At 38.7% G+C, this 24,283-nt stretch overlaps 1 protein-coding gene across 2 annotated transcripts in view; it reads left to right on the top strand.

Annotated features, from left to right (window-relative positions):
* Positions 1-24,283, top strand: part of CWF19L2 (CWF19 like cell cycle control factor 2) — a 158,492-nt gene that overhangs the window by 73,864 nt on the left and 60,345 nt on the right. For both annotated transcript variants that reach the window (XM_045482652.1, XM_045482651.1), the window contains exons 9-10: positions 1,246-1,342; positions 2,927-3,019. In XM_045482652.1, the coding sequence (XP_045338608.1) occupies positions 1,246-1,342; positions 2,927-3,019 (190 nt within the window). The remainder of the gene's footprint in view (positions 1-1,245; positions 1,343-2,926; positions 3,020-24,283) is intronic.

The raw sequence follows: 24,283 nt of genomic DNA, 5'->3' as shown, positions 1-24,283 counted from the left end.
GTTCTTATCTGCTTTTCCTTACATCTGAGTCAGTTCTGGGTTTATTTTGATTGATAGCTATTTCTCCTAATTGTAGGTCTTATTTTTCTACATCTTGGCACGTCTGCTATCTTTGGTTACTAGATGCTATGAATTTTACTGTGTTAAGCATGGGATATTTTTGCATTCCTGTAACTAATTCTTGATGTTTGCCCTGGGGGAACATGGTTAAGTTGATTGGAAACTCTTTGCTCCTGTAGACTTTTGCTTTTAACATTGGTTCATTGGGCGTAGATCAACATTTAGTCTAGAACTTATTATTTCCCAGTAATGACGCGAGACCTTTAATGCTCTCCCCAGTGCTTTCTGAGTTGAAGCTTCCCTCGTCTGGCTAGTGAGATCAGGCACTTTTCCCAGAAATGCTGGATGTCGCTCCTCTTCTCTTTGGGATGGGACTTTCTCTGGCCACGGGCAGTTTCTTGCTAAATACTCAAGGGGAACTGTTTAGTTTTGTGAGCTTCTCTCACTGCGCAGCTTTCTTCTGTCTGGCTGTCTTTGAGCTTTGGAATCTTAGCTGTGTCTCCTTCACTGAGGAGTCAGTCCTTCAGGCTCGGCCTGCATCCCTTCCCTGTACCGCAGTGATCTTTCTTAGGGAAGTAAGCTGGGGCAACTGTTTATGTGCCAGGAATCTAACCTTGGCTGGAAATCTCTCTGGTCTTCAGCAAGTCTAGGTTTGGCCCATGACCTTAGTCATAAACAAGTATTTGTTGTCTAATTCAGTAATTTCGCATTTATGTTGCAAAAAGAACACATGCTCATTGTTTTTATTCTTTGACTGCAGTTAAGCATCCCATTTCCTGTTTAGTTTCTTAGACTATCAGTAATTTATCACGCCCAGCTGTGTAGAACTATGGCCTGATTGTAGTGTTTTAATTTTCTCTTGTTTGTTTCCTTTTTAGAATGAGTATGGGAATATTAGATAGTAAAGAATAGTTCACATAGTATTTATCTCATTCTTACTGGGGATTTAGTCAGTTATTATAACTGCCTGATTGTGGTATTGTGACATAGAGCCTTAAACTGGTGATTTTTGGTGGAATATTGAACCTTTGTTTTTTGTTTTGTTTATATTTTAAGGTTTTAGAATCATGATCTCTTGATGCTGAATATTATGTTGAGGTCAATTAAAATCACATTTGAGTCTTGATGTTGTTAGTTGCAGTGTCCCTCTGTTTCATATGCTCTTAATCTGTCCTGTTCAAACAGAGGCGGTCTTGAAGATGATTCCATCCACATTTTGAGTGTTGATGAGAAGAACAAACTGGGAGCCAAGATTATCAAGGCAGAGATGATGGGAAATATGGTATGTCTTCTGTGGTGTTTCTAGGAGAATAGGAGTTAACTGTTTTAACTTCTTACCAGTAATTTTGGAAGTTTCTTCACAATGTTGGCTGTAGCCAACTGCTGCTTATTGATTCTTTTAACAAAATTCTTGAACATTCCTAAATCCTGTACTGCCCAATTCTAAATAAATTGTCTACTTTTTCTGTCAGATCTCTGAAGTCTGAGATCCCAGGGTATGACATGTTTTTTAAAATTTCTACTTTGCAATTCTAGCATAGCATATTTGAGGGAAATAAAGATGTCATTGTCTTCTTTCCCTTGTTTTGTCACATATTATTGAGAGCATGTATTGCTTTCTTAAATTCCTTTACTTAGGTACCTAACAAATGAGCTCCTAAAAAAAGATAGTTGTTTCATGTAGGCATATTTTAATGTAGTACGTTTGTGCCTGGTAAGTGTTTGATGCATTGTATAGATTAGCTCATTTAATTTCCATAATAATGTTATGCTGTACGACTGATTGACCTGAGAACTGAATAGAAAATATGGATGATTTGGTGCGAGCTACACCTATCTCTGTCTATTTATTATCGCTGTATTTTAGTATCACATTTCTGATATACTAATACGTGTGACATCATACATGGCAGAATAGCAAATCCAGACAGCTTTGCATGGTGTGACAGAATAGATTTCCTCCTGGTCATATGTATGTACTGATCTCAAATCCAAATATAAGTGATCCCTAAGTAGGCTTCCATTTTGTTGTACTGCCAGTATGACCCTGTTTGGTAGCATAAAAGTTGCCAAACAAGATGCTTCTATTTTTATTAGTTTGTGTGTCTGATAAAAGGCGTATCTTGCACATGCTGCACTTTGTCATTGAATCTGGTCCTTGGTAACACTGAACTGCAGCTCAACCCTGAAGTTTGGTAAGAGAGACAACCCACCAGGAAATAACAGCAGGAAAATAAAGTTTGAGTTTTGAAAGCACAAAGGAATTAGTTCACACGAGTGAAAGAGAGGTCACCAAGTTAGGAGGTTAATTTATGTTGAAAGAATTGTCCCTTTGGTCACGGAGCCACTGCAGTGGAGAGCACTGTTCTTTGCCTGTTCATATGCTCCTCTTTGTTTATTTCTTTACATGTCACTTGTTTTCTATACATTTCTATAAACTTCCTAGAGAAAAAATGAGGTACGTTCAGAGTTCTTATTAAAATTACTTAACAATAAAGAAGGTAATATGTTAAATCTTATTATGGCTTTCTTGTTACAGTAATTGAAATTTTGAGTACTGGATGGTGATAATATCCGAGGAATTATAAAAATGTCGTTCTTGAGGTTGTTTTCCCCATATCCCTGTCTCTCCCCTAGAATATATGTCCTTGTAATTGTTTACTCTCAAATCATAAACGAATGCTACGGGCATTTGAGACATATGTAACTGAGATGAATTCATTAAAAAGCAGTCCCCTGAATTTAGGTTTACTGCTGCATGAGTGTTCACTCTGCTCTTTTCCCTTCTGCATATACATTTGAAGTATTCTTCACTGAGGAATTAAGCTATATATGACACTCATTGTTCTTGTCTTTCCCTCTGAAGGAATTAGCGGAACAACTTAAAGCTCAGCTTGCAAAGGCAAATAAATTCAAAGAAACTGTAACACAGACGTCATCCAAAAACCCTGGGGTGGAGGTGAGTTAACGGAAGTCTGTTTGTATACTACTACTACTGGGCAGTGCTGATATTTTAATGCAGCGTGTTTCTATATCTGTGTTACTGTGTTTATATGTGCGTTTGCTTGTTTGTTTACTTGTTTTAAAAATAGATTTTCATATGTATTCTCTTATGCTCCACCAGTGCGTCCCAGGGGAAAAGAGAGAGACCCGGTTTTATTTTGGACTGTGCCATTTACTGACTGTTTGACTTCATAGAAATCACACTATCCTTAAATTCTTCTCTTAAAGAGTGAGAGACTTAAATTTGGTGTGTTTCACATAAAACAAATTATTTTGTTCCAGGATTCGTTCCTCCATCTATTAGTGAGCAAAACAGATAGAAGCAGCTGCCTGCATGGAGTTTCATTTGGGTAGGGAGGAACAGTAAACAACAAAAGTAATAAATAGTGTAGCATGTTACAGACTGATACATCCTATGGCAGGCTAGAGGGGATCTTGAGTGCCCAGTGCTGGTGGCTTTGGGTGCACAGGCTAGTTATTATTGAAAAAGTGACCTTGATGCAGAGGCTTGCCGTGGAACAACAGATCTGTGTATCTGAGTGAAGAGCAATTTGGGCATGAGGAGTGGAGGATGTAAGGTTCCAAAGATGGGAACATGTCTTATGTGTGGGAGGAACAGCATGGGGCCCAGTGTCGCCAGAGTGGAATGAATGAATGGAAGGGAGGCGGGTGGAATATCCAGGTTAGAGAGGCTGTGGGAGGCTAGACCATGTGAGGCTTGAAAGTCAGGGTCAGGGAGTGGGTTTTTATTCTGGGTGAGATGGCATTGGACGGTTTTCTGTAGAAGATATATTTTGATGAGACTGTCCTGGCTTCCTTGCTAAGGGTGCATTGAAGGATCATAAGGGCAGAAGCTAAGGAGATGGTTAGAAGTGGTTAGGTTTTTATATGCATAAATATTTCCTGTGTGTTTTATGAAAGGAGAGCAGACAGGACTTTTTTGATGGTTTGGATGGGTTGGGGGATGTAGGAGATACGGAGGGGAGGCAAAGTCACTTCAAAGTTTTTAGGCTGAGCAGCTGGAAGAATACAGCAGCCATTCTTGGGAGTGTAGAAACAGGAGGAGTGTATTTGGGGGCGGAGGGTTCAAGTTCTTTTGTAGATATGTGGCGTTTGGGTATCTTTTAGATTTGGGGCTGGAGGAGACGCCAGGTAGGGAGGGGGATGTTGGGAATTTAGGGAAGCCTGAGCTGGAGGTGGAAACTGGGGAGCTCTTAACATAGAGACAGTATTTAAATCCTGATGCTGCTTGAGATCAGCCCAGGAGTAAAGGTAGATCGAAAAAGTTAAAGGGCTGAATTGGGTATATTACAGTGTTGAGAGGATTATAATTAGGTTTATAAGTGATTTTAAAGAACTGTTCTCAAAGATTAACTTATGTCATTTTAATGTCAGTGTGTGAGATGAGAATGTACAAAGTCAAGTTCCATAGAATTGTCTTCAAGCTAACATTATTGATGATTTAGATAATAGTATATAGAGAGAGTATGTTTGTGAAATTGGCTGTTTTTACTACTATGTGCCAGCTCATGTTTTAAAAGATATTTTTTAATGTTTATTTATTTATTTTTGAGAAAGAGAGAACTTGCCAGGGAGGGGCAGAGAGAGAGGGAGAGAGAAATCCCAAGCAGGCTCCACACTGTCAGCGCAGAGCCCGATGCGGGACTGGAACTCCTGAACCATGAGGTCATGACCTGAGCTGAAACCAAGAGTCAGACACTTAACCAACGAAGCCACCTAGGTGCCTCGCTAGCTCATGTTTTAAAAAAGTGGTTAAGTTAGAATTCCTTACACAGATTAGGGAGGTTGACCTCTCACATGGTTTCTTTGTGCCAACCATATTATGTACTGATCTTCCCACAGTGTGGCCTTCCACAGAATAGCCCCATTTTCCAGCCTCACCTCCAAGGCTCTCTCATCCATAACATGCGTGTCTCTTTGACATTTACATGTGCTCTTAATTATCCATGCCAGATACTCCCTCTTGAGTGCTGTCCACTTTTCACTTTGTCTTTACCTCCTTCTTGAAGTGTTTTTTCTCAGCCTCTCAAAAAGTTGTAACCTATTCTTGTTTTGAAACTTTAAAGACCCTTAAAGTATTCTCTGTGGAATCTATCTTTTGAAGTGGTATATATTTGTATTCTTGTCATCACCCAGTAATCCACGCGTTTCTTTCCTGACACTTGTCACTTTATATGAAAGGGTTCTAACTCTGTGGCTGGACTTCCGGGGATTCTTGAAATTGAAAGCAATTCAACTGAAAAAATTGAAGCAGATCTTCTTTGGAATAACGTTTTTTCCTGCTGTTTTAAGCATATCACACAGTGACTGACAGACTATATCTCATCCCTTGAGCACACACTTTATAATATTACTGATGTCCATGATTTTTAGCTCCTCCTAGCTTTTGAGCAGTGGCCCTCATAACCCAGTGGAATAGGATTCAAAGTTGTATTCACAGTTGTACACAAAGTTGTATTTCCACTTCTAAACTCTTTTGAATCCCAAGCTATATGAATAGCCTTGAAGCTTCATTTAGAAAGATTTTTATTCCAAGGATTCTTTGAACACAGAGAAAAAGGTTCATCTTCTCTGCAGAGATGATGGACTTGTGATTTTGTTCAAGCTTTACCCGGCGTACGTGTGGAACAGACTTTTGCCCATAGCTCTGCAGGGATTCGCTGCTGCCAGTAGTCAGTGCATTCTCTCAGGGCCAGGGCCTTGACTTCTCTGCCCTGTTTCAGAGTAGTTTTGTTAGGAATGACAGTAGAATGCAAAGTTGTTTACTACCTCACAGGAATTTCCTGACTTTTTAGAGGAAAATCCTGAAACGCTTCTGATAAAAATTTTGCTTTTTGAGAGAAAAGAAAATTCCATTCATAGAACAGTTGAACAGGGAAGAAAACTTTTCTTTTTTCTTTTCTCTTCTTTTGTTTTCTCTTTTCTTTCTTTTCTCTTTCCTTCCTTTCTTTTCTTTCTTTCTCTTTCTCTTTCTCTTTCTCTTTTTCTTTCTTAAGGATAGGGAGAGAATAAACACAGGATGCATGAGCAAGAGAGGGGCAGAGAGAGGGAGAGAGAGAGAGATTCCCAAGCAGGATCCAAGATCTGTGCTGTCAGCACAAAGCCCGATGTAGAGCTCAATCTCACGAACTCTGAGATCATGACCTGAACTGAAATCAAGAGTTGGATGTTCAAATGACTGAGTCACCCAGGAGCCCCAGGAGGAAAGCTTTCATTGCATGGTTTGTTTGTTAGAAATGTTAGGCTGTGTGAACAAGGTGAATATCTTGATTCAACAATCTATGAATATTATTTTGCCTTTAGTGAAAAACCATCAGCACTTGTAATTATTAGTTTGCTTATTTCTCTTCCCTGTTAGAGGGTGAACTATTCATTATTTAGGACAAGTACTGTTTCATTTCATATCTAGTGCCTTGGGTAGTACATGGCTGTAGACAGCCAAGAAATGCTTGAAATATTTGTTGTATGAATGTCTTTGATTTATTTTATCACTTAGAGTTTTCTGTTGTAAATCTTGAAAATGATCCATGAACTTCAAAATTCTCTGGTCTGGCCTTCCTCTGAGTATAGCTTCCTTAGTGAGACAATAACCCAGCTGCACAGTATCTCCATGTAACTTATGCTTTACACTAAGTGATGGATTTTGGAAGACCACCAGTTCTCTATCAGGACAGATTGAATGCTAATTTTTTAATATAATAGATCCTAATCTGCCTTTCTAGAACTTCTACCTGTTAATAATCCTTCAGTGGAATCACATCATGGACACATTTAATCTAAGGGAATTCAGCTTTCCAGGTTTTTTTGTTTTTTTTTTACACAGTAGTTCACGAAATTCAGCTCCCCATTTATGACACATAATGAAATCGTCATTGTGTGATGGTGCAGTGACTTTACAGTTTTATAGTTTGTTTACACAACTGGCAAAAAAGAGAAATACATTGTAATAGTCCCTGGGCAGCTGTGTGGGGAGGGTTTCATAGACATTCTCTTGAAAGAAATTGAGGAATTAATGGAAGGCCTAAGAGGGCCGTCGAGAAACATTAAGTAATAAATAATTGAAGAAACCAATAAATTCATTTGTGGCATTTTGTACATAAAGTCAGGCACGTGACTGGTGATTTAAAATATTTCCAAGAGTAGTTTGGCCATAGTTAGCCTTAACACTGTCTTTTGACTCTGATTCTTTAGTATGTTGTGAGTCTGCTATTATTACAACTGCTGGGATTCCTAGAATGTGTGTGTGTGTGTGTACACACCTAGACTGTGTTTCTGTGTATTGGCATCCCAGTCTTTGCACCTGATCCTCACAGGCATAGTTAAAAAAATTAATTACAGGATTAAAATAAGTATTTTGCCTTTCTTTCTTTCTTTCTTTCTTTCTTTCTTTCTTTTTCTTTCTAAGAGCGAGTACTTTAGTTGCTTTTTTTCAGATTTTGATATGTAACAGATAAGAAAACATAGGGAATATTTTACTAGCAGTGTTAACAAGTGTGATTTAAAATATCTGCATAAGCACTCTCAACAATAGCCAAATTATGGAAAGAGCCTAAATGTCCATCAACTGATGAATGGATAAAGAAATTGTGGTTTATATACACAATGGAATACTACGTGGCAATGAGAAAAAATGAAATATGGCCCTTTGTAGCAACGTGGATGGAACTGGAGAGTGTGATGCTAAGTGAAATAAGCCATACAGAGAAAGACAGATACCATATGGTTTCACTCTTATGTGGATCCTGAGAAACGTAACAGGAACCCATGGGGGAGGGGGAGGAAAAAAGAAAAAAAAAAAAAAAAGAGGTTAGAGTGGGAGAGAGCCAAAGCATAAGAGACTGTTAAAAACTGAGAACAAACTGAGGGTTGATGGGGGGTGGGAGGGAGGAGAGGGTGGGTGATGGGTATTGAGGAGGGCACCTTTTGGGATGAGCACTGGGTGTTGTATGGAAACCAATTTGACAATAAATTTCATATAATAAAAAAAAAAAAGTTAGTTTATAAAAAAAATAAATAAATAAAAGTAAAAAGCAAAAAAAAAAAAATAAAAAATAAAAAATAAAATAAAATAAAAAGCAAAACAAAAACAACCACCTGTGGGTGATATGACTACAAAATCAGTGCCTGTAATCTGTTCTTAAGTTACAGTGGATAGTCCCTGAATATGTACCCATAACTGTATATTTATTCCTATGTGAAAATCGTTAATTGAATGAGACTTAAATTATAGGGCATCCTTAGTAATGCATTCCTCACAACAAGTGAAAGAGTCTACATTTTCTATTCATTAAGTAATGGTAGTCAAAATGCTTTAAATCATAAAATATTTATAATAGTCTTGAAGAAAACTGCAAAAAATCATTTTATTATTATTACAATGAAAGAAAAGTTCAACAAACCATTAACAGTTGCTATTGTTAGATGGTAGACTGCATAAACTTTTCTTTTTTCTCCATTTTTGTTTTCAAAAACTTTTTCAATTATGTATTTCTGTTATAAATAAAAAAAATTTATTAGACAAAAAAAAAAATATCTGCATAAAACTTCATTCCCATAACATGGCATCCACCCTTGTTCCAAATACCCATGGAATATTTACAAAACTTAATTTTACTTAGGCAAAATGTTGATAAAGCCCCAAAGTAGAAGGTTTATAACTAAGCTTTTATTTTCTAACCATAATGCAATAAAGTTGGGATTTAACAACTATGTATTTTTTCCTTAAATAGATAAAAATTTCAAAACCTCATTTTAAACTTCTGGGTTTTTCCATTTCTTTATGTCTTCTTCAATTTCCTTCATGAGCTTTCTATAGTTTTCAGCATACTTTTACATCTTTGGTTAGGTTTATTCCTAGGTATTTTATGCTTCTTGGTGCAGTTGTGAATGGGATCAGTTTCTTTATTTGTCTTTCTGTTGCTTCATTATTAGTGTATAAGAATGCACCTGATTTCTGTACATTAATTTTGTATCCTGCGACTTTGTTGAATTCATGTATCAGTTCTAACAGACTTTTGGTGGAGTCTGTCGGGTTTTCGATGTATAATATCATGTCATCTGCAAAAAGTGAAAGCTTGACTTCATCTTTGCCAATTTTGATGCCTTTGATTTCCTTTTGTTGTCTGATTGCTGATGCTGGCACTTCCAACACTATGTTAAACAACAGCGGTGAGAATGGACATCCCTGTCGTGTTCCTGATCTCAGGGAGAAAGCTGTCAGTTTTTCCCCATTGAGGATGATAATTAGCTGTGGAATTTTCATAAATGGCTTTTATGATGTGTAAGTATGTTCCTTCTATCCCGACTTTCTCGAGGGTTTTTATTAAGAAAGGATGCTGTATTTTGTCACATGCTTTTTCTGCATCGATCGACAGGATCATATGGTTCTTCTCTTTTCTTTTATTAATGTGATGTATCACATTGATTGATTTGTGAATGTTGAACCAGCCCTGCAGGCCAGGAATGAATCCCACTTGATCATGGTGAATAATTCTTTTTATATGCTGTTGAATTCGATTTGCTAGTATCTTATTGAAAATTTTGCATCCATATTCATCAGGGATATTGGCCTGTAGTTCTCTTTTTTTACTGGGTCTCTGTCTGGTTTAGGAATCAAAGTAATACTGGCTTCATAGAATGAGTCTGGAAGTTTTCCTTCCCTTTCTATTGTTTGGAATAGCTTGAGAAGGATAGGTATTATCTCTGCTTTAAATGTCTGGTAGAATTCCCCAGGGAAGCCATCTGGTCCTGGACTCTTATTTGTTGGGAGATTTTTGATAACTGATTCAATTTCTTCGCTGGTTATGAGTCTGTTCAAGCTTTCTATTTCTTCCTGTTTGAGTTTTGGAAGTGTGTGGGTGCTTAGGAAAATTCCTAACCATTTCTTCCAGGTTGTCCAGTTTGTTGGCATATAATTTTTCATAGTATTCCCTGGTAATTGCTTGTGTTTCTGAGGGATTGGTTGTGACAATTCCATTTTAATTCACGATTTTATCTATTTGGGTCATCTCCCTTTTCTTTTTGAGAAGTCTGGCTAGAGGTTTGTCAATTTTGTTTATTTTTTCAAAAAACCAACTCTTGGTTTCATTGACCTGCTCTGCAGCTCTTTTAGATTTTATATTATTTATTTCTGCTCTGATCTTTATTATTTTTCTTCTTCTGCTGGGTTTGGGTGTCTTTGCTGTTCTGCTTCTATTTCCTTTAGGTGTGCTGTTAGATTTTGTATTTGGGATTTTTCTTGTTTCTTGAGATAGGCCTGGATTGCAATGTATTTTCCTCTCAGGACTGCCTTCGCTGCATCCCAAAGCATTTGGATTGTTGTATTTTCATTTTCACTTGTTTCCACATATTTTTAAATTTCTTCTCTAATTGCCTGGTTGACCCATTCATTCTTTAGTAGGGTGTTCTTTAACCTCCATGCTTTTGGAGGTTTTCCAGACTTTTTCCTGTGGTTGATTTCAAGCTTCATCGCATTGTGGTCTGAAAGTATGCATGGTATGATCTTAATTCTTTTATACTTATGAAGGGCTGTTTTGTGACCCAGTATGTGATCTATCTTGGAGAAGGTTCCATGTGCACTTGAGAAGAAAGTATATTCTGTTGCTTTGGGATGCAGAGTTCTAAATATATCTGTCAAGTCCATCTGATCCAGTGTATCATTCAGGGCTCTTGTTTCTTTATTGATCCTCTGTCTAGATGATCTATCCATTATTGTCAGTGGAGTATTAAAGTCCCCTGCAATGGCCACATTCTTATCAATAAGGTTGCTTACTTTTGTGAGTAACTGTTTTATATATTTGGGGGCTCCTGTATTTGGCGCATAGACATTTATAATTGTTAGCTCTTCCTGATGGATAGACCCTGTAATTATTATATAATGCCCTTCTTCATCTCTTGTTAAAGCCTTTCATTTAAAGTCTAGTTTGTCTGATGTAAGTATGGCTACTCCAGCTTTCTTTTGAGTTCCAGTAGCATGATAGATAGTTCTCCATCCCCTCACTTTCTTTTTTTTTTTTTAAATTTTTTTTTTTTCAACGTTTATTTATTTTTGGGACAGAGAGAGACAGAGCATGAATGGGGGAGGTGCAGAGAGAGAGGGAGACACAGAATCGGAAACAGGCTCCAGGCTCTGAGCCATCAGCCCAGAGCCCGACGCGGGGCTCGAACTCACGGACCGCGAGATCGTGACCTGGCTGAAGTCGGACGCTTAACCGACTGCGCCACCCAGGCGCCCCTCCATCCCCTCACTTTCAATCTGAAGGTGTCCTCAGGTTTAAAATGAGTCTCTTGTAGACAGCAAATAGATGGGTCTTGTTTTTTTATCCACTCTGATACCCTATGTCTTTTGGTTGGAGCATTTAGTCCATTTACATTCAGTGTTATTACGGAAAGAGATGGGTTTAGAATCATTGTGATGTCTGTAGGTTTCATGTCTGTAGTGATGTCTCTGGTACTTTGTCTCACAGGATCCCCCTTAGGATCTCTTGTAGGGCTGGTTTAGTCGTGATGAATTCCTTCAGTTTTTGTTTGTTTGGGAAAACCTTTATCTCTCCTTCTATTCTAAATGACAGACTTGCTGGATAAAGGATTCTCGGCTGCATTTTTTCCCTGTTGAAAACATTTCATGCTCATGGATTGCAAGAATAAATATTGTTAAAATGTCAATACTACCCAAAGCTATGTACACATTCAATGCAATCCCAATCAAAATTGCACCAGCATTCTTCTTGAAGCTAGAGCAAGCAATCCTAAAATTTGTATGGAACCACAAAAGGCCCCGAACAGCCAAAGTAATTTTGAAGAAGACCAAAGCAGGAGGCATCACAATCCCAGACTTTAGCCTCTACAACAAAGCTGTAATCATCAAGACATCATGGTATTGGCACAAAAATAGACATATAGACCGATGGCATAGAACAGAAACCCCAGAACTAGACCCACAAAAGTATGGGTCTAGATGACCCACAACTCATCTTTGACAAAGCAGGAAAGAATATCCAATGGAAAAAAGACAGTCTCTTTAACAAATGGTGCTGGGAGAACTGAATAGCAACATGCAGAAGGATGAAACTAGACTACTTTCTTAGGCCATTCACAAAACAAACTCAGAATGGATAAAGGACCTGAATGTGAGACAGGAAACCATCAAAACCCTAGAGGAGAAAGTAGGAAAAGACCTCTGTGACCTCAGCCGCAGCAATTTCTTACTTGACACATCCCCATAGGCAAGGGAATTAAAAGCAAAAATGCACTGTCGGTACCTCATGAAGATAAAAAGCTTCTGCACAGCAAAGGAAACAATCAACAACACTAAAAGGCAACCAACGGAATGGGAAAAGATATTTGCAAATGACATATTAGACAAAGGGCTAGTATCCAAAATCTATAAAGAGCTCACCAAACTCCACACCCGAAAAACAAATAACCCAGTGAAGCAATGGGCAGTAAACATGAATAGACACTTCTCTAAAGAAGACATCCGGATGGCCAACAGGCACATGAAAAGATGCTCAACATTGCTCCTCATCAGGGAAATACAAATCAAAACCACACTCAGATATCACCTCACGCCAGTCAGCATGGCTAAAATGAACAAAACAGGAGACTATAGATGCTGGAGAGGATGTGGAGAAACGGGAACCCTCTTGCACTGTTGGTGGGAATGCAAATTGGTGCAGCTGCTCTGGAAAACAGTGTGGAGTTTCCTCCAAAAATTAAAAATAGAGCTACCCTATGACCCAGCAGTAGCACTGCTAGGAATTTACCCAAGGGATACAGGAGTCCTGATGCATAGGGGCACTTGTACCCCAATGTTTATAGCAGCACTCTCAATAATAGCTAAATTATGGAAAGAGCCTAAATGTCCATCAACTGACGAATGGATAAAGAAGTTGTGGTTTATATACACAATGGAGTACTACGTGGCAATGAGAAAGAATGAAATATGGCCTTTTGTAGCAATGTGGATAGAACTGGAGAGTGTTATGCTAAGTGAAATAAGTCATACAGAGAAGGACAGACTCCATATGTTTTCACTCTTATGTGGATCCTGAGAAACTTAACAGAAGACCATGGGGAGGGGAAGGAAAAAAAATGGTTAGAGAGGGAGGGAGCCAAACTATAAGAGACTCTTAAAAACTGAGAACAAACTGAGGGTTGATGGGGGGTGGGAGGGAGGGGTGGGTGGGTGATGGGTATTGAAAAGGGCACCTGTTGGGATGAGCGCTGGGTGTTGTATGGAAACCAGCTTGACAATAAATTTCATATTAAAAAACAAAACAAAACAAAACAAAACTTCTGGGTTATAGGAAGACTAAAAATTGAGTATATACTTTTTTAATTTAAATTTTATTTATGTATTTATGTATTTATTTATGTTTTAATTTACATGCAAGTTAGTTAGCATATAGTGCAATAATGATTTCAGGAGTAGAACCAGTCATTCACACCCTATGTATAACACCCAATGCTCATCACAAGTGTCCTCCTTAATGCCCCTTACCCATTTAGCCCATCCCCCCACCTACAACCCCTCTAGCAGCCCTTAGTTTGTTGTCTGTATTTAAGTCTCCCATGTTTTGTCCCCCTCCTTGTTTTTATATTATTTTTGCTTCCTTTCCCTTATGTTCATCTTTTGTATCTTAAATTCAATGTGTAAGTGAAGTCATATGATATTTGTCTTTCTCTGACTACTTTCGCTTAGCGTAATACACTCAGGTTCCATCCTGGTAGTTCCAAAGGCTGCCTTTCATTTTTAAGCAGTGAACTTTGACCTTCATTCAACAAATACCTTTCACTGCCTTCTTTGTAAAAGTCACATGTGTTCTCAGTTTTCTGAATCAAATATTTTAAATCTAAAGTAAACTTTGCGGCCTTGCATTTATTCCACGACTTACCATGTTACATTACCATGGATATACTTTCCTTGGTAGTTTAGCCTTTCCTGCCACAGAACAGGAGCATGGAGAGGTCATCTCCCTTTGGTCACTTGGCTGGTTTCCTCCCTAGCCAAGCAAAGCAGGGCAGTGGCTGTACCTCTTTTGTACACACTCCTACCTCTTTTTTTACCCTCCGTAAACTATCTGTCATTTCTGTGCTCTACATTTAGAAATATCATCCGTGCGTTACTAGAGAGCATATTTCTTTAAATAAACTATTACTAAAGAGCAAACATTTTAAGCTTAATTAAAGCCAGACAATTTCATAGATGATACATACATACAAACACGTTTTATAGTAGAATCTTATATCTATTCACTCTTCTTACATCTTGCATCAACTTCCTCTTGAAATAGTGTCAGCATTATTTGCTAAATATTTCCTAAATCTGCTGTTTGCTTTTCTTATCACTGCATCAGCTCTTTATGGCTATCAGCCCTTTATCATCATCCTGTGGACCTCTGAGTACTTTTCTCTCCGTTCTGTCTTTGCACAGAGTTTTTCCTTTGCTTAGAATGTCATTCCTCTTTCCCTGTGTTCCCGTAGTTACCTCCTATTCATCCTTTACATCTTAACTCACATACCACATTTTCCTTTGGAAAGCCTTCTGTGTGGAAAGAAATCTTATAAATAAGATCAGTTATACAAATATATTATTACAGCTTTGATATAAAGGAGAAGTATAGAAATATGGGGATACTGAAGAGGGCCCAGTGCAGTCTGGGCATCCAGAGAATGTTTTGAGGCTGTAGCCATTATTTTTGGATCTTATCATTAGTTTTGTAACTTTGCCAAAGGAAAAGCTCTTTTCTTTGTGACTGTGCTCTGTAAGACTACTACTAAGTCACAGAAATAATCTTCACCATGGCTGTTAAGTATTATCCTAGCTGGAAGTGATGACCCATAGGCTTCAGTTACTGATTAGGAAACACCCGCTTGAATGACTTGTTGGCCATATTTGTTAACAAGCGCCATCCAGGTAGGTGTTTTGTTTTGTTTAATTGTTTTGTGCAGAGTATTCTCCCAAATGTAGTAACTTAGAGTAACTTGTAATTATTTTGGATAGTTGTGATCATATATGTATCAGATTGAATTTTGGTATGAAGAATTCTTTGTAAGACTCTCTTATATTTTGAACCAAGACCGTCCAGAAATTATCGAAGCCATACCTAGTTAGTTGGTTTTCTTGGAGAAGGAGGAATGACCAAGGAACAAGCTCTCCCCTGTACCAGTTCTCCTCTGTTCCCTCAAACGCTCAGTAGTCTGCTGTCGTCAGCGTTTCATTGTTTTTGTGTGTTTTGTTTTGTTTCTGGTGCGTAATTAAATTTAAGGGAAAAATGACATGCTACTCAATATGGGCAATAGTGCGTCCTAAGATTTCTGTGTTCTCTTGAAGGGCTTGATTCTAATACATTGTTTTCAAGATTTTGGCAGGGGCGTGGCCATGGAAAGATGATGTCACATACTTATATTGTAGATTTGTAATTTAAGGGTACAATTTGAAGTTAAACAAATCAACCCCAAAGTAAATTTTATCCTTATATGTACTTAAAAATTACTCTATATTCTACTCTTGTAGTATGCATAAGTTAGTTATAAGAAAGTCAAATTTAATGTGGAAAGCCAAAAATAAAGGTTTTGTTTTGTTTTAATAATCAAACCATTTTATTGAGGGGCTTCAGGGAAAGGCCAAACAACTGGTAGGATGAGATCCAATGTCCTTGGCCCAGCTGTGATCTCCCCTGCTTTATAGGCCCTGAAAACAAAGTGCACTTTTCAATCTTGTAGTGCATAATAAGTGCGCACATATCATACTCAGATTCTGAGTACAATAATTATAGTAGACGGTTGCTAATAAAGATTTATGTGGAAGAGAAAATAAAATGAGTTGAGTGGAACTAAACACTAAAAAACAAAAAAAACCTCACTTCAGAAGTTTTTCACAGGCAAAACTTAAAAGAGAAAATAAAAATCATAGAAAAATCATAGAAAAAGTTTATGGTATTTGTTATGTTCCTGTCTGCCCGGAAATACCCAGTGTTTCATCCATGTGAGATTCTCCGAATTAAGTCTAAATAATAAGTGATAAAATATTTTGTTTTAGAAGTCTCTGTCACCTGAGCATTATAGGATATGTGTAATAAATAATTATTACGTTAAGAAAACCACTTTGCTTCTAATTCCTTTAATAATATTTTTTATTTAGGTTCTGTTTCTAAATTTATTTAATTAAATTTCAAGATAGAAGTTTATTTTTCACGACAGCAATATTGATTGATGTGTATAGTATTATAACTGCTGCCATTATTAATAGTAATAGAGGATATTTTTTGAGGACATCCTGTGTGTCAGGACTTGTTTTGATTGTTTTATTTATAGAAATTTATTTGATTCTCATTAAAATCCTATGAAGTCATTTATCTTCATTTTCTTTGGATAAATTAAGTGCAGGATGATCTGAGTCTCATTTAAGTTTTTATTTGGTGGCAAGAAATGAGGTTAGGTGTGTGTGCAATTTATAATTATTTAAAGTAAATAATAATTACTTAAAATAATTGCTTTGATGTAAATTGATGAACTGGTGTTTGAAATATAAAAAAAAAAATCTGATGTTGAAACTGATGTCATATGTGCTGGTTATGCAAACTCTAAACATGGAAATTTAAGTTGCCTAGAAATGCTCACACAGTTAAATAGAAAATTTCTCTATATTTTGTATATGTGCTTTAAAAAGTAAAGTATGTTTTCAGGATGCATGGGTCGCTCAGTCAGTTGAGCATCTGACTTTTGATTTCAGCTCAGGTCATGATCCCAGAGTTGTGGGATGGAGCCCCACATTGGGCTCCACACTGAGTGTGAGTCTGCTTAAGATTCTCGCTCTCTCTCTTTCTCTCTCTCTCTCTCTCTGTTTCCCCGTCTGTCCCTCTACCCTGCTCACACTCCTTTCCATCTAAAATAATAAACTAGAAAAAAATAAAAAATAAAGTATATTTTTCTTTATTTTTTTATTGTTAGGTGACTTCTAAGTAAAAGCATAATATGTATTCTTTGTAGAAACATGGAAAATGCAAAAAAACTTAAAAGAGAAAATAAAAATCACACCAAATCCTACCACTTAGTGATTATACACTGATAAATACTTTAAAGTAGTTCCCTCTAGATTTCTTTCCTTCCTTTGTAATGACATGTTAAATATTTTTGTACAATTGGCAAGCAATGCAAAAAACACACAAAAATCTACATTTAAAAAATATTCAATGTTTCCCTTAAGTCTCTATCCATTATAACTGTGTAAACACATGCATAATTTACATAATTGTAATTCTTTTTGGTCTTTTTTTAAAAATTCATTCTGTCAACATTTCTCCATGCTGTACAGTATTTATTATTAAATTAAATTGTAATTAATCAGCATATTTAGTGTCCCCAAAATACAATTTCTAAATTTTATTTTAGAAAAGGAGACTGAAGAAATTCAGAATGACCTATTTCTCTCTGCAAATTTGCCTGCAAAAAAAAAAAAATCGTTTTTCTCTTAGCAGTTACTCAAAAGTTTTGCCATTCTCCCTGAATTCCCTGGTTTATTCTTAGGAGTCACTTTGCTGTGTACCTGACTACAAGGTTGAATGTCTTCAGTGTCTGTCTGTTGTCTTTGTCCCCAGAAAACCAGTCTTTCTGTATCTCTCATCTGGCAGTGGGGACAGTGTTGTCATTGCCTTTGGGGTAGGTTCCTTCCCAGTGCTCATGGTCTCCTTCCTGTTCCGCCTCTGGAACAGTTCCCACCTTGTCTTGTATGGGATCTTCAGTTTCCCTCTGTTGGCCCCTTTCTCGTTATTGGCAGATGCCCTTCATTCGCTGGGCCTGTGACACGAACAGCTTCCTTTTTTCTTGGCGACTTCACTGTCCTCCTCCCGCAAACCAGCAGGGAAGGGAGGTCTAGGCATAGGAGCATGGGTGAGGGTGCTGATGTGAGAGTGAGGTGGTATGATCTGAAGACGGTGTGTTGTTCTGAACGGCCGCACAGTGAGTTAGGAGCGAGGGAGGGGGAGGAAGAGGTTGGGTCATAAACACGGATCAAATCCCTGTTCTCGCCCTGGCTGTATCTCTTCACTTCGTGGTCCCGGTTTTCATCTTTCTGTGGATGATCTGTCACTGGAGCTCTGCACTCTGGGCTGAGCTCTAGACTCGCGTTTTCAGTTGTCTGCCTGACTTGTAAGGATGTACCATGACTTCAGAACCTATAAAACCATCCCCTTTACGGATGGAATTTTCCTTCTCTTAATTGCATGCTCATCCTGCTGTTTTTCTGAGTTTAAGCCACGGAGTCCTTAATTCCTTCTTCTGGCAGCACATTCAGATTTCACCAAGTAATAGCGTTTTACTCCACCTTCCCTCCTGTGCACACCTCACCCTTTTCATTTCTCCTGTCCCTGCCGTAGTTCACTGCCCTGTCGTCTCTTGCTTTGAGTACGGCAGTAGCATCCCAAGTGATCTTCTTGCCATGATTCCTTTGCTTATCACAGCGTCCTTTCGATTGCCACCAGGCTTCATCTCAGTGCAGTTGTGGTACAGTTGAAAGAGCCCTGGGTTTGGGGAGTTAGAACCTCAGGTCACGTTTGACCTTCTTTACTCCTTTAGCCAAGTTAGTTATCTTGAGACAAGGGCATTTGAAATACTTTTGAGAACTTTAAAATGTAATATAGGTACAAAATTTCTCTAAAACATGAATATGCCTTTACTTAGAAATCTTTAAGCAATACTGGATCTCTGCGCTTTGTTGTGGTTGTTTCCTTTACTTCTTAACCCTTTGCCATTTCATCTTTGTTTCCAAAGACGCAGTTCATTTGTACCCAAGAACACATCTGTTTCTCCATCCCGTGTGATCGGGTACCACTTGATTTATACTTTATCTTACTTAATAGTCTAGTGGAGATTTCTATCAACTCCCTGTTTCATCTTTCTCCCCCTCTCCCTGACATTTAATTTATGAATTCCTTAACAGCTGGAACCATATCTTGTTCATCATATTAGACACATTCGCACATTCATGCTGTTGGATCACATCATGATAAAAGTTATTCTGAGTGGTAGGAATTCATTGATCAGATGGAATGGAATGAAATAGAATATTAAAAAAAATGAAAAGTCTGCAATGTTTTTGATTTACTTTTTATGCCACTTATGGCCATATCTTTTCAGATTGCCCGAAATTTTACCCAAAAGCTGGATAGTATCATAAAATATATTAAGCCAGTAGTCAAAATTTGGCTTGGTTGTTGAGTCCTTAATAAGGTACGCAGGCATTCTCAGGAAGTGTGCAGATTTTCATTTGGGGGAAAGAAATTTTTTGTAATCACAAAACCTATCATTTTTTCAGTTAAAGGAGCATTGCCAACTTACCTTTTCTTTGAAAAAGTGTCAGTGTTTACTAAAGTGTTAGCGTTTACTAAAATTTCATTTTTTAAAAACACTTCTTTTTTTAAAATGTTTACTTGTTATTGAGAGAGAGAGTGGGAGAGAGGCAGAGAGAGAAGGGGACAGAGGATCTGAAGCAGGTTCTGTGCTGACATCAGAAATTCCGATGCGGGGCTTGAACTCATGAACCGTGAGATCACGAGGTGAGCCGAAGTTGGGTGCCCAACCGACTGAGCTATCTGGGTGCTCCTAAAATGTCCTTTTTACTGACTCATTTTATTAGAGAAATGGAATATTAGAAATAGCACATGATAGAACTAGTAAAGGAATGGAAATGGGATTTTAAAGCCAAAGATTTATATTGGATCCAGAACTTCATCATTTATTTTACGTGGTCCTTAGTATCCTTCCTTATAAAATATGGCTCAGTGATAGCCGTGTTACAAGGTTCTTGAAATCACATGAGCTCTATTTTAGAACTTTATAAAATTATATGAATATTAATTTCTTTTTTAAACAATTTTTTTTCTTCTTTTTCCTTTTTTTTCATTTTTTTTTCAACGTTTATTTATTTTTGGGACAGAGAGAGACAGAGCATGAATAAACAATTTTTTTAATGTTTATTTTTGAAAGAGTGACAGAGTATGAGTGGGGGGAGGGATAGAGAGGGAGAAACAGAATCCGAAGCAGGCTCAGGCTCCAAGCTGTCAGCACAGAGTCGGACGTGGGGCTGAGCTGAAGTCAGACACTTAACTGACTGAGTCACCCAGGTGCCCCTATAAATATTAATTTCTATCTGGAAAAGTTGTCTTGGCTTTTTTGTTTTTAAGTTTATTTATTTTGAGAGAGAGTGTGTGAGCAGGGGAGAGGCAGAGAGAGAGGGAGAGAGAAGATCCCGAGCACGCTCTCAGCTGACAGCACAGAGCCCAACATGGGGCTCAGTGTCATGAAGCATGACATCATGACCTGAGCCAAAATCAAGTGTTGGACACCTAACTGACTGAGTCACCCAGGCGCCCCATCTTGGTTTGTTTTTAATGAGGAAAAAATATAAGGCAGTGTTTAGATTTTTTTTGCTATTGTTGATATACTAAATCGCATATATTATCCTTAAATTTATCTATTTCATAAGTGTCAGAATAAAGTGGTTTTTTTTTTTTTTTTTACATCTGAAAGAACTCTTATCGTTTTAGTGTGGAAAGATTCCAGAATGTCAGTCAACGTTAAAAAAAATTTCTCAATCTCCTTTCCTCCTCTCATCCCTGCCCACCCCAGCAAATGCTGAAAGGAACCTGGTTAAAAATACAGCGTAAAGTCATGTGTTTTTTTTCCTAGCTGGCTTCACATGTAAGGCTTACGAAGAAGCAACGATGAAAGAAGGAAAGGAGACTGAAGAACGGAATTGGCTTTCGTATCCGCCGGCACCAGATATCACGCTGGCTGTACAAAATATGTGCCTAACAAAATTAAAATCACTAGTGGTTAAATGTGTCCCAGAGAATCCACTGTTGAAATTGTGAACTGTAGTCTAGTCTTAAGTATTACTTACAGTTTTTTAGTAAAGATCCCTCACGTTAATACTTGATTTTCTCCAGCTTGTGCGTGGTTAGTGTCCCTCCCACCAGCAGCTTCGTGGCGAAGAGGTCAGGCACCTCTTTACTGTACCAATTTGACGGGGAAGAAAACCGGGATAAAAACGTGCCTTTGGTCTAACGCTACAGCGTGCTCTAGAAGAGTTCCAGGATTAACGGGGTGGCTTGGGGAGCCGGGGGACGCGCTCGTGGAGCACGTTTCAGTCTGTGTGGGGCCCTCCCGGGTCTTCCGAAGTTCGGCGTCGAGGCGCCGCCTCCCGGTGGCCCTTGCGGCGCCGCGTGTGAGATCCCGGAGCGGCGCTTCCAAGCTCTGACCGCGCGTGCGTCCTGCTTTGAGGCCTGCGCTCCGTGCGAGAGGGTAGAGATCGCAGAGAAAATACGCAAAGAGAAAATCGGGGGACGTGTAAGGCGCTTAGAAGTAGAGACAGCCCTCTGTGGATGAGACGCTGAACAGAAATCCGAAACTGTGAGGAGCTGGGGCTCGCAGGGATCCGACTCCCCAAACAGGCAGCGCGGCCGAGAGCTGAGCGCATCCGAGAGGCCGAGCCCTAAAGTTCTCCTTCCGGCCTCTCCCTGCCTCATCCCTGTCTGAGGCCTCCTGACGAAGGAGGCTGAAAAGGCCTTGAGTACTCGGACGTTAGCTCGCGGGAGACTGGGAAGGCGAGAGGTGTTCTCGGTGGGAGAAACACACGTGGCCTCGCGGCCCTTGCTTGGACTCTGTGAACCGTGCCCAGTGTCACAGGGCACGAGGTCGTCGTAAGAACCGGGAACCCCCGTGCATGGGGCGCACACTGTCGGAGCTACCGATTACTGACGGGTGAGAGGAGGCAGAGAGACGGGAGGGACGAAAACGCACCTCCCACTGAAGCCCCGGGCGCTAGCGTACCAGAAAACATTAGTTTTCCCTCAGACAGACAGTAGAAAAGAATTGGGGCGTAAACACTCGTTGCCAGTAAATTTCAAACGGTAGTGCAGTCTTAAAAGGACTCTAAGTATGTGTAGTAGCCTCGCTTACAAGTACAGAATAACATTCTGAAGAGTAAGTGAAACAATAGTAGATGAATGTGGAGAAGAAATAATGTCCTAGGAATTTTAGAGATGAGAAGGGGTGAGTCCTAGGAAGGCCTCAGTCAGATAAAGAAAGGACTGGATAAATGAAAGTGAGCTAAAGAGTATAGCTAATATTTATTGATCACTCACTTTATTCCTAGGCGTTGTTTTATTTTTTTATTTTCATTTTTTTAATATAATTCATTGTCAAATTGGTTTCCATACAACACCCAGTGCTCATCCCAATAAGCGCCCTCCTCGACGCCCATCACCCATTTTCCCTCTCCCCCACCCCCCATCAACCCTCAGGTTGTTCTCAGTCCTTAAGAGTCTCTTATGGTTTGCCTCCTTTCCTCTCTGTAACTTTTTCCCCCTTCCCCTTCCCCATGGTCTGTTAAGTTTCTCAAGATCCACATGTGCATGAAAACATGGTATCTGTCTTTCTCTGCCTTATTTCGCTTAGCATAATACCCTCCAGTTCCATCCACGTTGCTGCAAATGGCCAGATTTCATTCTTTCTCATTGCCAAGTAGTATTCCATTATATATATAAACCACATCTTTATCCATTCATCAGTTGATGGACATTTAGGCTCTTTCCATAATTTGGCTATTGTTGAAAAGGCTGATGTAAACATTGGGGTACATGTGCCCCTATGCATCAGCACTCTCGTATCCCTTGGGTAAATTCTCCTAGGCATTGTTTTAAATACTTTGCATGTTTGATCCTGTAAATACCTTGTTATTTTATTTTACAAATGAGGAAAGTGAGATAATTAAGTATACTTGGAAGGTTCTCTAATGAGGCAGGATTGGTGCATGGGCTCCTGACCCTGGGATCCACGCCCGCATGCTCTCCTGGTGGGCCCTGGCCAGGAACTCATTGCAGAAAAGATAAGAGAAAACGTATCAAAGGTATTAAAACGTATCAAATGAAATTACTGAAATAGCAAACCAAAAGTAAGTAGAGGTTATCAAAAAACCAAGAAAGAAATTCATAGATAAGCCTTTAGGAAGGCTGATCAAGGGGAAAAAATAGAACACACAGAGTATTCAGAATTGAGAAAGAGAGAATTGAGAATTACTGAAAGGTGGACAAAACTGAGGCTGCTTGGAGTCTGTCTGGTACCATTATGCGCTTAGCAAAAGGTGCTTCCCTTGAGCCTGTGCAGTCATGTGAATAACTCTGTACCAATTGAAAAATAGCCTTGAACCAGGATACGCATGTCGGTGAATGTAAAATGGCTTGATGTTCAGTCCTCCCATTACCGTGGTTGGGAGCTTGTATGTACTGAGTAACCTGCTCTCTATGGACATAATTAGAGATAGAATAGGGATTGTTTCGAAAGCATGAAACTACCATGAACTGTAATTACTGCTTATTTATTGAAACGTTAAAAGATAGAAAATGGAAACAGGTGTTGTAGGGCCTTCAGTGATGACAAACTTGCCGAATACCAACTGGTGGGAAAATCTGATGTAGTGAAAGTTTTCCTTTATTTACAAGATGCCACAAAAGGATTTTAAGCAAACATTTAGAATTTTTAAATACCAGCTTTGAAGCAAGGCCCTGAATGCTTTTTCCTTTTCTTTTCTTTTTAATCAGCCTGTTACATGCAAATAGTGCTCAAAGTTGATATGAAAGAATGACGGTGCCTCGAGCCCTTTTCAGACCTTATCCTGGTCCTAAGATCCCAGTTTTAGTTCTTGGCTCTTTCTTCTGGCCTGGTTGTTTCATGTATTTTCCATATTGTCTAGCTTCTTAACTGTGGCGGGTTATATCTGGTTTTCCTAGTGGCCCTTCTGGCCAGAGATGGACCTCAAGCGTATGTTAACAAAATGAAAGCGTACTGGGTCCCTTTCTTTCTGTCTGTGATATTATCAAGCAGTTGCAAGTTTTTATCTTGCTATTCTCAGGTAAAGTAATCATTAAATGATTTTGAATTAGTTTTATCCCTTGAAGAACAACAGAGATCAAAGGTTAGCAGTCTTTTTCTCTACAGACCGGATAGTAAATGTTTTAGGTCTTATGGTCTATCCAGTCTCTGTCACAGCAACTCAATTACATTGCTCTTAAGCTGTCGTGGAATGAAAGCAGCTACAGACAGTATATAAATGGGTGAACACGGCTCTGTTCCAGTAAAACATTATGGGAACTAAAATGAGAATTGTATGTAATTTTTATTTGTCATGAAATATATTCTT

Source organism: Leopardus geoffroyi, chromosome D1 (assembly GCF_018350155.1).
Source record: "Leopardus geoffroyi isolate Oge1 chromosome D1, O.geoffroyi_Oge1_pat1.0, whole genome shotgun sequence".
NCBI classification, from domain to species: domain Eukaryota; kingdom Metazoa; phylum Chordata; class Mammalia; order Carnivora; family Felidae; genus Leopardus; species Leopardus geoffroyi.
This window is presented reverse-complemented; position numbering and strand designations above follow the sequence as displayed.